General features: G+C 41.9%; 1 protein-coding gene across 4 annotated transcripts in view; it reads left to right on the plus strand.

Moving 5' to 3' along the window:
• ERBB4 (erb-b2 receptor tyrosine kinase 4) overlaps positions 1 to 14,733 on the plus strand; it is a 517,882-nt gene that overhangs the window by 481,442 nt on the left and 21,707 nt on the right. For all 4 annotated transcript variants that reach the window (XM_079310612.1, XM_079310614.1, XM_079310613.1 and 1 more), the window contains 2 exons: positions 10,558 to 10,713; positions 12,900 to 12,975. In XM_079310612.1, coding sequence (XP_079166738.1) covers positions 10,558 to 10,713; positions 12,900 to 12,975 — 232 coding nt within the window. The remainder of the gene's footprint in view (positions 1 to 10,557; positions 10,714 to 12,899; positions 12,976 to 14,733) is intronic.

The raw sequence follows: 14,733 nt of genomic DNA on the forward strand, positions 1-14,733 counted from the left end.
GTTTTATCCTGCCCTCAGAGACAACCTGATTCTCCCTGCCTTGCTCCTGAAGAACCCTTACTGTAAATACCTTCTTAAAGGTGTTTCTGTTGGGGGTCAGGTTGTGCCTCTGCCTGTGTTTTAATCAATGTGATTCAGTCAAAGTGGAGAAATATTTTGAACCTGATGCAAGTTAGTTTTAATTGGAGAGGAGTGAAAATGCAGCATGACTGGGTCCTTGGGGAAATGGTGAATTTCTACAGCTGATCCTTTGAAGGATCTCAGCAGTTTTAGAGAGAGAAGAACTGTGAATGAAGCAGCCAAGAGGTGGAGGAATAGCTGAGAAAATGCCAGCCAAGAGAGTGTGGGAACTGTGCTCAGAGATTTCTCATGTTTGGATCTGATCCAAATGAACCAAAAGCAGTGTGAGACTTTTCTGCTCACTGCAATGGCTTTGCTATTAGCAGACCCTTTTAGGAATCCTCTCATCTCAATACTAAGAAGAAGATGGTTCCTGTGTCTATGTGGCAATTTGTCATAAACAGTTTTGGCACATTGGCAGTGCTGGAGCAGTAGTCTGAAGCATGAAAATGCTGAGGATTATCATCACTGCAGGAGGAGCAGGGACACTTTCTTAGCCAGGGTGTTGGTGGCTGATCCTCAGAAGGTCACAGGTTAGAGGGAAAAGCTGAATCCTCTTCAAAGCCCTTTGGCTGCTCCAGGCCATGTCCTATGTGAATTCCATACCCAGGACTAGCAGTTTGACATTGTAAATCATTAAAAAAAATCATGGCTATTGATTAGAGTGAGAGACAAAAGGTGATGGGGTCATAGCTGGGGAGAAAGCTCAAGTATGAGTCTTCTCAAGGAAGACTTGGGACTTCAGAGGAGGTTAAGTTTCCTCTGCTTCCCCGGTGAGTTACTTTGCCAATGGTTAAAATCCATTTCAGCTTGATTTGTGTGTTCCATCTGGGTGCTGTGCAGTGGTAGCAGCACTGACCCACAACTTGAACCTGTCTCAGTTGTAATTATTGGAAAAAAAATCCCTTTAAATTCAGAAAATCAGTATTTGAGTCTTGAGACACTTAAAATGTTACTATCAGTGGAAATGCACCTGCCCTGATTGCTCTGTGTTCCACTCAGGTCACATGTTTCAGCTCAGCAGCTCTCAAAATTTCCAATATATTCACCACCTACATGCTCAGATCTCGAGATGTCTAAGTCATGAATATTTTTATTTCTTTTCAAATAAGTCATGGCAGCCCTTGTTCTAGAGACAACCTTACAAAAAAAAAAAAAAAAAAAAAAAAAAAAAGTATCTGCAACTAAAGTATTTGCTGTAGCTGGGAATTGTACAGAGATCAATTAAACAGTGAGTTCAGGCTCACTGAGAAGTTTCTCAGATTTGGGAACCAAAACCTTCAGTGTTGGGATTTACCTCAAAATAAATGGATTTCAAAAGCTTGAGCCAAACCAGATATTTCTGGGATATAGGGAAAAAAAAAAAAAAAAAAAAAAAAAAAAAAAAAAAAAAAAAAAAAAAAAAAAAAAAAAAGTTTTGTTTGGAGGCCATGATGAAAGTTTCCATTTAGATATTTACTGCTTTTGAAGTAGTTTCTCCCCTGTGTAGGACTGTGGTCCCTTGGTAGATCTGCAGAACCCCTTTACAGGAGGTTAATCAATACATAAATATCACTGCAGTGAATGCTCCAAGTGCACAGACCTGAAGGGTAGAATTATACTTTATTTTCTGTATCTGTAACAAAGTGATGCCAGGGGTTGTTTAAATTGCCTTGGCTGTGTTGCCCCCTTATTTCCATGGGGTTGGTGTCTGGATAGGGATGAGCTGAGGGGCAGAGGAGCAGGGGAGGGGACAGACCATGCTCAGCTGTCCTGTCCTTTGCCCTGCAGCCTCTGGCTGTGTTTTGCATTGCCAGCTCTGCCAGGGAAGGTGGCAGGCTGTGTTTAGATCCCCACACAGGCACAGAAGCATGTCCAGCCTGAAGGCAGGCAGCTCATGGGGCACAGTGGCAGCTTGACTTCCACTCTGTGGGCTCTCACTGTCCACACAGCAGTGATACCATGAGCCATTAGTGATAATGTGATGCTTTAGCTGGGGGAAGAGGTGCCTCTTGAAACCACATTTCAGCCTTCCACGCTCCCCATTCCAGCACTCTGTTTATTGAGTAAGGTTAATAGATTATTTATCCAGCCATTATAGAGAGCACACTCTGTTTATGTGGCTGGCCTCTCCTGTTCTGTCACTGTCATAAGCTACTCAATTAGAAAAGGGAAAAAAAAAAATGTATGTGACAGGTAACTATGGTTACCTGTGATGTGGGTTTTTAAGAAGTGCTCAGAAACCTAGTGGCAACAGAGTTTGGAAGTTCAAAGCTGTAATTTATTCAAGAACTCTCCTAAATCAGGGTATCAAAAGCATTTAGAATAGATTCAGAATATTTTCTTTTGTGGAACAGTATTGCAGCCCTAAGCAGGAGCTGGTGTACAGACTGACTGCTTGCTCTGCTCACGTGAGAAGAAAATAGGAGAGAGGGTAAATATGCCCTTGTTCCACTCCTCTCCTGCAGAGCCTGATAGCTCTGGCACTGGAATAGTTGGGAAAATGGTGGTTTCTGAAAGCAGTGATTCCATTGTCCTGTTGTTTCCCTATTTACCTGAAATGGTGATTTTAAAAGTGGTAAAAATACAGAGCCCCAAAGTTTCGGGAGCATCTTTCAAATAAAGGTGCCTACCTCAGAAATTTAGCTTCTATCATGTTGTTTGCTCAGAAAAGAAAATTAAATCCTCCATGCCTCATTTAATGAGGACACAGGATAGTGCTAGCAGCTTTTAATTGGACTGAAAGTGCCCTATGGAACATGTGTCTTGAGGTAAAAAAAAATTAATATCTCAAGTGTTTCAGGGGCATCAGTGGAATTCTGTACTGGAATTCTGTACATATTTGCCCTTTGCAAAGCAGGGAGCTGCTGGGGGCTCTTCCTGTGGGATTTTTGTCTGAACACACAAGATAGTGCCACCACACCTGTAGGGTTAGCCTGTATCAAATCTCCCCATCTTCCTGAAAATTATCAGTTTTCAAGCTCACCCCAGTCCAGTTTCTCTGTCTGCTCCATGGGCACTGCCCAAGCACACAGCCAAGTACACAGGGTGCAGGAAAGTCCTCTTTTATCACATATTTTATTACCATAACATGCAAATACCTAAGATGAATACTGGGCAACCTTGCATCCAGTGCATGACATGCCAGTTTATCAGAACATTTCCAGTGGAAAATTATCTGCCACAGGGTCAGGAGTCATTTCCCAATAAAGCTGTCTGAAAAAAAAGTTTGTAATTAAGAGAAGATATTGGACTCAACCCTCTGTTAGATGTTTGCTGGATCCTACCTTCACATAGGTGGTTTTTCTTTGCTCTGAGTTAATTTCCTAGTAGAGAAACTCTGAAGGCTCTGAATGCTTCCCCCAGTTCTTGAAACACTCAGCATGTAATTTGTTAAGGGTGCACCAAGTTGGGGATGTTGCAGCTCAGCCAGGTGCAGGGCATGGCCATGAAAGGTCAGGGCATGGTGTGGTTTAGAGTGCTGGAGAGTTTCCAGTGTTTGCAGTGGGGCTGTGCTTGTATCTGTTAATCTGGACATTCCTTATTAATAGGCTGCACACTTCATTGATTTTTAATTAATTTCTGAAGAGACACAGAGGATAAGTGCTGCAGCCCACAGACAGCTCTGTACTTAACTGCAGTCCACATCTCTATTGATTGCCTGCCTAAGGAGCAGAAGTAATCCATTTTAGATACACTTTCTTGGAGAGACTGAATGCACTGCACAATACACTCTCCCAACTGTAATTGCATTGGCAAGAGGTCAGTGCTGGGTGGGGGGAAAGTAGCCCAGTGTTCCAGTTTGCTGCTATGGGCTTCCTTCCAGGAAAGCCAAGTGATCTCCCTGGTGGGCAGTTTGGAGCTACAGCATCAGGGAAGCACTGGTCACAGCTCTCCCATTGCACTTCCACTGGGAGCTCCTTTATTACAGGCTGCTTTCAGCCTTCCTGCTCTTCAGAGGAAGGAGCTGGAGCTAGTCTAACTGAAGCAATTAATGTAAGGGAGAAGAATGGCATTCAAAAAGCTGTTCAAATTGATACCTCTCTTTGGCTGCCACTTTGAAAAGCATCAAACACTTTCCAGGAGTATGTGATCCACTGGGAGCTGAAACCTGAAGTCTCTGAGCACTGCCCAGATCAGCAGACAGGTATATTCCTTCTTCTGGCATGTGTAGAACAGATTACTGTGATTTGCTTTTGAAACAGCAATTTGAAACAGCCTTTGTCATAAGGACTGTGATCCTGCCAGTCTCTAAACTGTAGTTACTTTGCAGTAAATGTTATTGCCCAGCAAGGAGAGTTTTGCAGTAATGGGTTTGTTATTTAGGCAGTTAGTTCTTGTTTAAAGGCCTCTTTCCCAGAAAAAGGTGGTGCTGGTGCAGTTGCAGAACTGCACAAAGTGCACTGGTGCTACACTTACTGTAAGCACAGCTACAGGCTGCAGTTCCTCTCTCCTCTTTGAGCTGTGGTTTTCTTCAGAGCTAATGGGAGAACATCCCTGTTCTTTCCAGCTCTGTGGGAATAGGGGAGAGTAATGTAGTCTGTCCACACAGCCACAGTCCCAGGGGGCTGGGACACCTGGTCCAGGTGAAGGGGTAACACAGGTAAAGTATGACCTACCTGAATTCTAGGGGTGACACAGCCAGAATGACCCAATTTACCCACTGAATGGAGAATGTTAATTGCAAAATGGATATTAGGCACAACTCCACAGGAATCTCACCCTTGGGTATGAACTTTGCAGCAGCTGCCCAGATGTGCCTGTAGGTGGGACCAGAACTCAGAGCCATATCCAGCATGGCCAGTATTGAAATAAATATCTGGTCTGCATCTCATTGCTTAGACTACTTTAGGTATTTTTGTAACACCTTTCATCAGAATCTTTATATTCAGCACCACCTAATCCAGAAAGCTACATAAATTGAGGGAGCCTGTGAGAGAACTCATCTTTCCACAGGAGTTCAGACCAAGGACATGTTTGATGCTGCAGTGGAACAAACTCCCCTTCTGGTGTTGCCTGAGGAGCTTCAGCACCTAGCCAGGATAGAGAGCTTCATTTCATGGACCCCACAAGCTCAGCTTGCTGCAGTGACCCACTTACCTGTGCTGTGAGGGGGTGAGATGACATTCCTGAGATGTTAATTTAGGATTGGAGTGGGTCTGGGCCCATCAAAATGTCTGCTCAGTCCAGTCAATTAAGGATTGAAATGTCATAAGCTTATGAAATTGCTTCTCCTCTCATTTCTTTCCACTATTTTTCCCTTTATGAATCACCTGTCATTTTGGAATAGACAGCATTTTTCCTGTAATTCTCATCTAATCAGCCTCATAGCCTCTTTCCCTTCACTTTGGCTTCTTGAGTTTGTTTTGCCCTGTTGTACTTCAGCAAATTCTTTATTTTGTGTCCTGGGATGAAATTTAGCAGTGTAGTAAATCAGTGTTTTGGATTCCTATTTCTGGAACAAATAAACTGCAGCTGGTACAAGGTGCAAAGCAAATATCTGGTGCTGACTTCTTTTTATCCACACTTGTTCTTTTGATGTGCAACTGGCACTTTTATATTGCCACAGGTAGTATGTGTCCTCCTGTGGTTGGTATGAAGCCAGCTCATCCCAATTTTGTGCTTCAGCTGAGCCAGCCCAGGTGTGAGCAGACAGAATCTGTACTCCTGGGTGAGCCACAAGTGGAGAGATGTAAGACTGAGCTGTGTTTAAAATATCACTGCTCTTTTCACAAGTTACCTGTGCTGGAGTTGGATTTTCACTGGTTGTCTCTCCATGGGGACAATAACCCAGCTGCACTAGGATCCCATCTCTTGACTCAAGGACAGATAGTCTTGGTCTGGCTTCTGTGTAGTCTGAACTGTTTAGTTTGAAAAGATTTAGCCAAGTCCCAGCAGGACTGTGAGGAAAATGCTGTTATCAGCAGTGTCCCCTCTGCTCCTGGCACACCTGCTCAGATGGCAGATCTGGCAAAGTTGCTGTCAGCTGGTCCTGCTCAGGTGGACAGGACCAAAGCAACTGTAGGCAAATCCAGACAGTTGTATCACCTTTGTATCCTGAAAATGGCCAGCTTCAGATAAAAGCACTTTTACCCTGAGATCCAGCTTGCCACCCATGAGTAGCACATTGCTTCAAACTTAAACTGGAGAGAAGTGAAACCTTGAGAGAGATTGTCAAAGCAGGAGATGGGCAGAAATACATTGCTACCACATAAGCTTTCTTTGTCTGCCAAAGAGAATTGAATTGAACTCCTAAATATTTGGGCTTACAGCACAGGGTGCAGGACTGGTTGTCTCTATCCAGCTGCACCAGGGCTGGCAGAACTGCAGGAATCCTTGGCAGGTGAGCTGGTGGAGGTGTGTTACATCCCCCCTCTGCAGCTGAGTCAGTGCATCTCTCTCTGGATGAGAGTGGTTGCTCCTGACAACAAAGGGCACAGTGTTTTCCTTGAAAATGTATTTAGCCCCAGGCAAAATTACACCTTTTCCATGGGGTATGCAGGGGAAAAGATGATCATTTGAGGCTTTCTGCAGTGATTCACATTATTAAGCAAGGCTTGAGTTATTAGGATGGTAAGAGAGCAGTCTCCAAGGCTGCAGATTAATGTCCATGAGAATTGAGTTGGACTCGAAATTTTCTTCCTTCATGTACCTGAAGAATGAATTTGATGAATCTGCCATGTGTGCTGGCTTTGGTGGGTGGAAGTTATTATTAAAGAAAAACAGGCTGCTCTTATCTTAATTCCTGGGTGAGGTAAGATCAACATGTCCTCAATTTAGGGAAACAATTATGTTTAGTGTAGAAAACAAGCAAAAGTCACACTGAAAAAAGTGTTTATGGGGAGCTTGCTGTGGGCTGATATTGCTAAAGATCTTGGGGCAGGTGAAGGTCTTTAAGTTTTAATTTCTTCTTGCAAAATGATGTTTTGCATCATGAAGACAAAAGAGGTGTTAAACTTCAGTGATTCGACACTGAACTTCAGTTCATCTCTAGCAATTATCCCAAAAGTACTTTGCATTTAATGACTTACATACTTGAATTCTGTCCTGAGTAATGAATATCTTTTTTCTGGAGATGAAATCCAGGCACCTGAGTGAAAGATCTTTCATGCAGTTCAGAATTGAGCACTCCCTGCACAGTAGCTTTTGAAACAAATCCAGAAGCATCCTCAGCAGGAAGGTGGGACTCCAAAAAGTCCAGAAAAGTGAAGGAAATCAAATTACAGCATCTGAAATAACCTGTGCTTATACCTCTAACACTCTGGGCTGTTCAAATGGAGGCTGTGCTCAAAAGCTTCCCTCAAACTGGGAGCAAATTACAGCAGCAGCAGAAAGTAACACTGCTTATAATAAATTAAGGGAACAGCAAACTGTGGCCACAACTTCAAGGTAGATCTCAGGACAAACCCATGATTTGCCAAAAAAACTTCGTTTTCCTTTTTTAAAAAATCCTTTTATTCTCCAATTTCCTTCACCAGCCTAGCTTTGGTGATACTTCCACAGCACTGGAAATCCTACAACTTTATGAACCTAACTTGGTGTTTTCTACACTGAAGTTCAGCACTTGGAAAGATCAGAAAGCTGTCCCAGATCAGTATCTTCTCTTGTCCCATGGAGTTTTTGACACAAAGTCTCCTTATCACTGTCCCACTTCAGTTTATTGCCAGCACACTTTTTCATTTTCAGACCTGATATTTTTCTTGTGAAAAGAGCAAACCTGACTGTACCTGAAGTGACAATTCCAAAGCTGTGACAGTGCCAGAGAATTTATAAACATTCCTTAATAAAATTGCAAAAGATCTTTTTTCTTATAGCTCTTAATAAATAACTTTTAGTCTATTCAACTCATAAAATGTCCTTCTGATGTTGTCTCATGGGTTTTTTGGGTGGGGATGCCACCAGCTGTGTATTTTTTATCATAGTTCTGTATCATATTAAAAGATTAAAGATTCATATAGAGCTTTTTTCCTGTCAAGTTTAAAACTGTCTCCAGATAGTGGTAATATATGTTTAGACAGTATTGCTGCAGTGAATACTGTAGGATTCCCTTTTTTAGATTCTTTTCCTTTCACTTGGAGATCCTCAATTATTGAAAATATACACATATATACCTTTTCATTTATACTTTCTGCCACTCACATTTAAAGCTTGTTGATATGGTATCAGGAAAATCAAACATATTTACACTGGGTATTCCCAAGAGGATTTAAGTTTCTGCAGACCATGGGCTCTGCAGAGGATTTTGTAGCTGCCAACCAACCCTTCAAGGGCTGATTTTAGCTTTTGGATTATACAGGTGGGAGACAGCCCTGAGCAGGTTGTTTGACAGAGGTGAAGCAAACTGTGTGATGATGCACAGGCAGATATTTTTGCCCTCTTCCTGGACAGAAAACAAAACCAGCTGTGCTATTGCTGAGGAGCAATGCAAGGTGTTGATGATTACACATCCTTCTAGGTCTTGAGAGTGTGAGGTTAAGATACTAAATAATAGCACAAAAATGGGAATAAATGGAAGTGAATGACTAGAATAAACAGTGAAAAGTCTTAGCTTATAAGTTAAAAAAATGCTTGAAATTAGATACAGTAAAATAAGACCAAACAGGCATGGTTAAGAATTTGGTTTTGCAGCTCTTTCAGTGAAGTTTTTGCACACATTGCCATCTGTTCCTGCCATCATTAACTAGAAACAGGATGCTAAAGCCTTGGTACAGGTCATCTGTTTTGATTGCCCAAAAGAAATCTGCAGTATTTTCATATTGTTTCAGTGCTGATAGGTACAAGTTAATCTATTAAAGATTTTAATTTTATTTGGGCCTGATATATTCTGATGCCAGCAGAACTCCTTCATCTACTGGTATCATGGTGTGACTTTTGTGTGACTCTCAATTGTTTAGCCCATGAGATTTATTTGTCTTTTTTTACAGTGGTTTTAATTTGATGTCAAAAAACATTGATGTCAAAAACATTATTCTTTTAAAGACTTACAATTCTGATGGTCAAAAGCCAAAAATACTGATTTACACTTGGCAGGAGGGTGTGTTTGCTTCAACTAGCAGTGCTTCTAAAGAATAACTTCAGTTGCTTTATGCCAAAGAGTCCCTGTGTCCTCTTTCAAAGCCCCTTCATGCTGAATTCATGAAACAGTGTTTATGCCAAACATTCTCCCACATATTTTCAAAGCTTTTACTTGTGTATACACTGAAATTTTTCACTTAAAACCAGTTTAAGGCTCCATTTGATGCTTTTTGTGTTAAACATCCACTTTCATGGAATCCTAGAGGTGGAAGGAACCTCAAAGCCATTTCTTGGGCAACCATGGGATGCAGCTTGTATGGGGACAGGTACCTGTGAGCTCTTCAGGCTGTGAAGGGATAATAAAAGCTGCCCATGGCACTGAGTAATCTGGTTATTTTAATCACTACATGTGACTCTCTGAATTACCATCTGTATTATGGGATAACATGATCTCTTTGGTATGCAGCAATGACTTTTTAAAAATTATCTCATATGTATTATATAGAGCTAATATATTAAGGGATGCCTTAAAGGCAATTGTCAAGTGTATGATTTCATCTCTAAGTTCTGATAATGGTGGTTAATGTCATAAATGCCTTTTAATGAAATTATAGGCTTGTAACCCTGCCCAACTATCCTTTGTGTGTCACATAATTAATAAGACCAAGCTTTGGTGTTGATCCCAGTGTCACAAAGCATCGTGCAAATTTCCATACTGATGGTAGATGGTTAGTCTCCCATCAGAATAAAAATAAGGTTAAGGCCAGGCAGTTTGAGTATATGTTACCTTATCTTTAAAGGCAGCTGGATGGGCTTGTTAAGAGAATATACTTCTAACAGAATATATATGCTCATCTAAAAAGGGCCATTGATCTATTGCCTTATTATAATACTACAGGCAATATTTTAAGGGAGTGAAAAGGTGAGGGAGTTGCAGCACTTGGAATAAAGAATTGTTTCCCTTCTAATCCACTGAGGATAGTGAAAATTTGTGACCAACTTAAAAACCATTTGAAGATGGAAAAGAATCTTTATCTTGAATTAAAGACACTTGTCTGGAATGTAACAGAGCTGGGATTGTTTCCCAGTGTGCTCTTATTTCTGGGGAGCTTTGGCTAAGTTTATCATTTTTTATGGTCATCAGATTTCCTGTCTGAAGAACAAGGGCTGTAATACTTCTTTTCTTTGTCTCACTTTTCCAGTGTTATTCTGTTGGGGTTTTTTCTCCCTTTGGTAATTGAATCTTATAGAATCATTCAGACTGGACTTACTCAAGGTCATCTGTTCAGAGCAAGAGCAATGCTGGACTTCTGCACTCTAGGTCATTTTCTCATTGTAAATACTCATGATTGAACCAGCTATTTTTCATGTCACCAGTGAAAGTTAGCTCTCAAAAAGCATGTAAGACTTATGAGGATGATTGTGGTGTTGTTGTTTCCCCAGGGGATGATGTACCTGGAGGAGAGGAGGCTCGTGCACCGGGACTTGGCAGCCCGTAACGTGCTGGTGAAATCACCAAACCACGTGAAAATCACTGACTTTGGCCTGGCCAGGCTTCTGGAAGGGGATGAGAAGGAGTATAATGCTGATGGGGGAAAGGTGAGTACTGAACATGCCTGGAGGTGAATCTACCATGCTGTGACAAACCTCCTCAAGTTCCTTCTCAGCTCAGTGTGTCCCTGTGGGGCTGTTACCTGTGAGAGAGTCTGACTGAGCAAAGCCCTGCCTTGGAAGAACTGTGGTGTGAAAGCACACATAATATCTACTAATATTTTGCACAGGAGCTTCTCCAGGGAATGGAATATAATTGCAGGAGCAGTTTTCACACTCAGAATTAGGTTTTTTTTCATGTGCACCAGTTTGTGTCCTGTTTTGAATACTTCAGTTCAATGAGTGATGGATGTTCTGGGGTATTCCTGGCCAGCCTCTTTCTCTGGCCACTACACACCTCAATAATGCAGTCCCATTTTCCCAAACAAGTAATTTTTGTGGAAACAAAAGGGAAAGCCACAGGACATGATGATTTAGCTCTTCTATCACTTTGGAAGAGCCTGTGTGTGTTTTGTCTTGTGTCCACCTCTCCAGTACCATGCTGAATGCCACTAAAAGCCAGCTCAAGGAAAATTTTGAAACCAGATATTTTCCCCTACTACTTTCCAGCAAACCACACCATGGCCATGTAGTTCCTTACCTCGTTTCTGCCAATTTCAGGTTAATTCATGATAAAATTCAGAAGGCAGTAAGCATGTGGTGCTTCTGGCTGCTCCCTAAACATCTTGAAATTCCCCATTTCAATGTGTCACAGAATCCCAAACGATTTGCTTCACCTGTCATTCCTTCTCCTGATGTTCAGTTTGGTCTCCTGTCTGTGGTTTTTGTTCTCATTCATGCCCTTGTCTGGGACAAACAGCTGTTGCCAAGTGTGTGCTGTTCTCTGGGATGAGCTGCTGCCTTGTTTGTGTGGCTGCTGCCCTTGGGTCACCTGGGCAGGTCAGTCAGGGAGGTGAAGAGCTTGAGAGGAGCCACCAGTGCTTTCCCAGTTCCCCATGGAAAGATTCCTCCTGTCAGGGAAGGTGGGGGTTTGGCAGCTTTCCCTGATTCCTTCATCTCTGTGACCCTCTCCTCAGTAACCCCTTGGCCTCTTCCCTCCACCTGACAGTGAGTGACAGAAAAAGAGCTGATCCTTGCAAGCCAGCTGTTTCCTGCCAGCTGTGTCTTGGGCTTGTTACCCTGCTGAGAGCTCTGGAGCAGGATTTATGTCAGATGTATCCCTCCCCAGGTCCAGAAAAGCATCCTGTGAAATCCAAGGGACATTGGTAGCATTGAGAGCGTGCTAAGAGTGGTTTGGACTGGAAAATCAAGTGGTTGTAACAGAGCTGGTGCAGTTTCCATCCTGGAAGGTTTTCAAGTCCAGACTGGGCAAATCTCTGAGTAACTTGGCCTAACCTCCCAGGGAGCTGAACCTGCTGTGAAGCTGAGGTGGGACTGAATCACTTCCAACCTGAGTTACCCCATAATGAACAAGGCAGCTCCTTCAGCAGCTTCACATCTGGGATACATTGGGAATGAAAGCAATGCACTTCTGCAGAGTGTAGTGGGGGAGGATGAACTGTCTTTGCAAGAGTTAAGGCAGCCTTTATTACAAGGTGCTATTTTTGCCATAATGCTATAGGTTATGTTCATTAGTGAGCTTCATGGAAGGTGGTTTCATAAGGGTTTGAATGAAGACACATCCTCTGCTTTTACACCCACCATCTGTTCAGACTTTGCCTGCAGTTACTCATCCCTTTGGTTTATTCCAGTACCTCTTCCATAGTTCCAAATTGGAGGCAACCCATGCAAGTCCCTGCCAGGTAAAAATCTCCAGGGTGTTTGTCCATCAGGAATTCACAGACTGCCAGGCCCAGCTCAGGAATGGGAAACACCATGAATTGCATTTCAGCAGGAGCTGGAGAGGGTGGGCTGTAATGCAGGAATGAAGTTTGGTTTTACTCTTCTCTGTCAGAAGGGATGAGCTCACCCTGAGGCTGATTCACTGACACAGGAATGAAAGTGTGACTGCTGGCTTGCTTTGGGAAGCAACTTCTCTCACTGCAGTGCTGAACAGAGAACTGGGATGGCTAGGTTTTTAACAAATATTAGGAATTAACAATAAAGCACTGTAAATTCTCCTCGTTGCCTGTTTACCATGATGATGATGATGATGATGTTATTTTCATACAAGATCTGTTTGTATAGTTTTAATAATTTATTTCTAAGGTTACATTTCTCTTGTCCTTCCCTAGATGCCAATTAAGTGGATGGCTCTGGAGTGCATACACTACAGGAAATTCACCCATCAGAGTGATGTGTGGAGCTATGGTAAATCTTCACCTGTTTAGTTTTAAAAGTTGTGTCTTTTAAAGCATTAAACCAAGTTGTGTTACTATGTTAAAGATATTCTCTTCTCTCAAAGGAATTAATTCCAGAGGCATTTGCTCTTGAGTTTGTTTTTTTTTAAATTCCCTTTAAATGTGTAACTCTAATCAGCAATTGTTGCTGTCTCCTGTGTTACTCCCCTGCTCACTGAAATATATTATCATGATGTTCCCCACTGGGGTGAGTGCCTCAAGGGCTGGTCTGGTCTGGTAGCAGTTTGGCTGATTATTATGACAGAAGAAGACCTCTTTCAGCTTAGCCACAGCTTCATAAAAATACAGCTGCAAGTCACAATTTTCAGCAGCCTTTGAAAAGCTCAGCTCTAAAAGCCATGAATGTCAAAAAACATTTTCAGGCTTATGGGACTTCCTCTACCTAGAGTCAGATAAAAGGGAATTTGTCATAATACAGAGCAAATATGGCAAGAGAAAGAAAAGAAAGAGACAAGCTCTCCAAACTAACTAGAACAAGCATCTATTTAATTCCACAGATAACTTGGGAATTGGTGAGCTACACACACAGAGAAAAAGTCATATTTGAGAAATGAGGTGTTCATTCAGTGCTGCTAATGGTTATTCTGATGAGCTGCTTGCCACATCTGCTGAGGTTTCCGCCTGTTTATCTGGTATAGCTAGTACTAATAAAATCATGTATACCTTTGTAAATGGAAATTTGCAGCAGTATCTGGGGCTATGGAGCCCTATTTGCATTTCCTGTTGCCATATCACTTTGAGCCAAAGGATGTACATCTCTGTTCATTACTCACTTTTACCTGTGGGTAGCAGCAAAAGACACTGTTTGCTGTGGAGGGGTAGCTGCTCTCCTCTAGTCTGCTGGAAAAAGCCTGGGAGAGTTCAATTCATCTTGCAAAGCTGCTCTTTCTCTTCAAATTCTGTATACCCTGGATCACTCAGGGAAAAACATGCCTTCATTTATGAAATTCATTTGAAATGCAGGAAGCCCAGAATATCTAAAATCAGAAAGGAAAAAAACTGTAAACAATTGACAAGTTAAAGTCATTTAATATCAACAAGGAGATGAATGAGAGTGAAATAAATGTGGTTTACTCATGTGGTAATTTTGCTCATCACTTTTCACATTAGCATGACAGTTGTCAAAATATGGTACTGATCTGAGGTGTGCTTAAAATGACCTTTGCAATACAAATGAAAGTTAAACAAAATGTGTGAGAGCAGCATTTTCAATTTTTAAGATTCTGTTCGGGCACAAATTCTTTTACTTATGATATATGATCTTTATTTCCAGTTCTGAAGCCTAAACAAATCCTGTGGCTTTTCAAAAAGAGAATCCTGGGTTTGTAGTACAGCACTATCATATAAACTCAAATCCATAAGGTGATTTAAGGGAAAAAATGATAGCAGTGGCTGTGAATGACTTACAAGGCAAAGCCAATGACCTGATGTTACTCAGTGCTGTACCTTTGTTGAAAATTGATGCTCTAAGTGAAGGAACATCTGTTCTTTTTCCCCTTAAAATAATAGAGTGCATCAGGCATTCATTTCCCTTTTTGATAAAAGAGTGTGATGCGCTCTTTTGTTACTGCACCCATTTCCTTTACCCTCCTTCATTTGTCTCAGACCTTTCTCATGTGCCTCAGGCCTATCATGCCATTCCTTACACCCATAAAAATGAGCACAGTTGCTTTTGAAGATTACCACAAAGTGCTGTTTCACCATTCCC

The sequence above is a fragment of the Erithacus rubecula genome, assembly GCF_903797595.1.
Source record: "Erithacus rubecula genome assembly, chromosome: 8".
In the NCBI taxonomy this organism is placed as follows: domain Eukaryota; kingdom Metazoa; phylum Chordata; class Aves; order Passeriformes; family Muscicapidae; genus Erithacus; species Erithacus rubecula.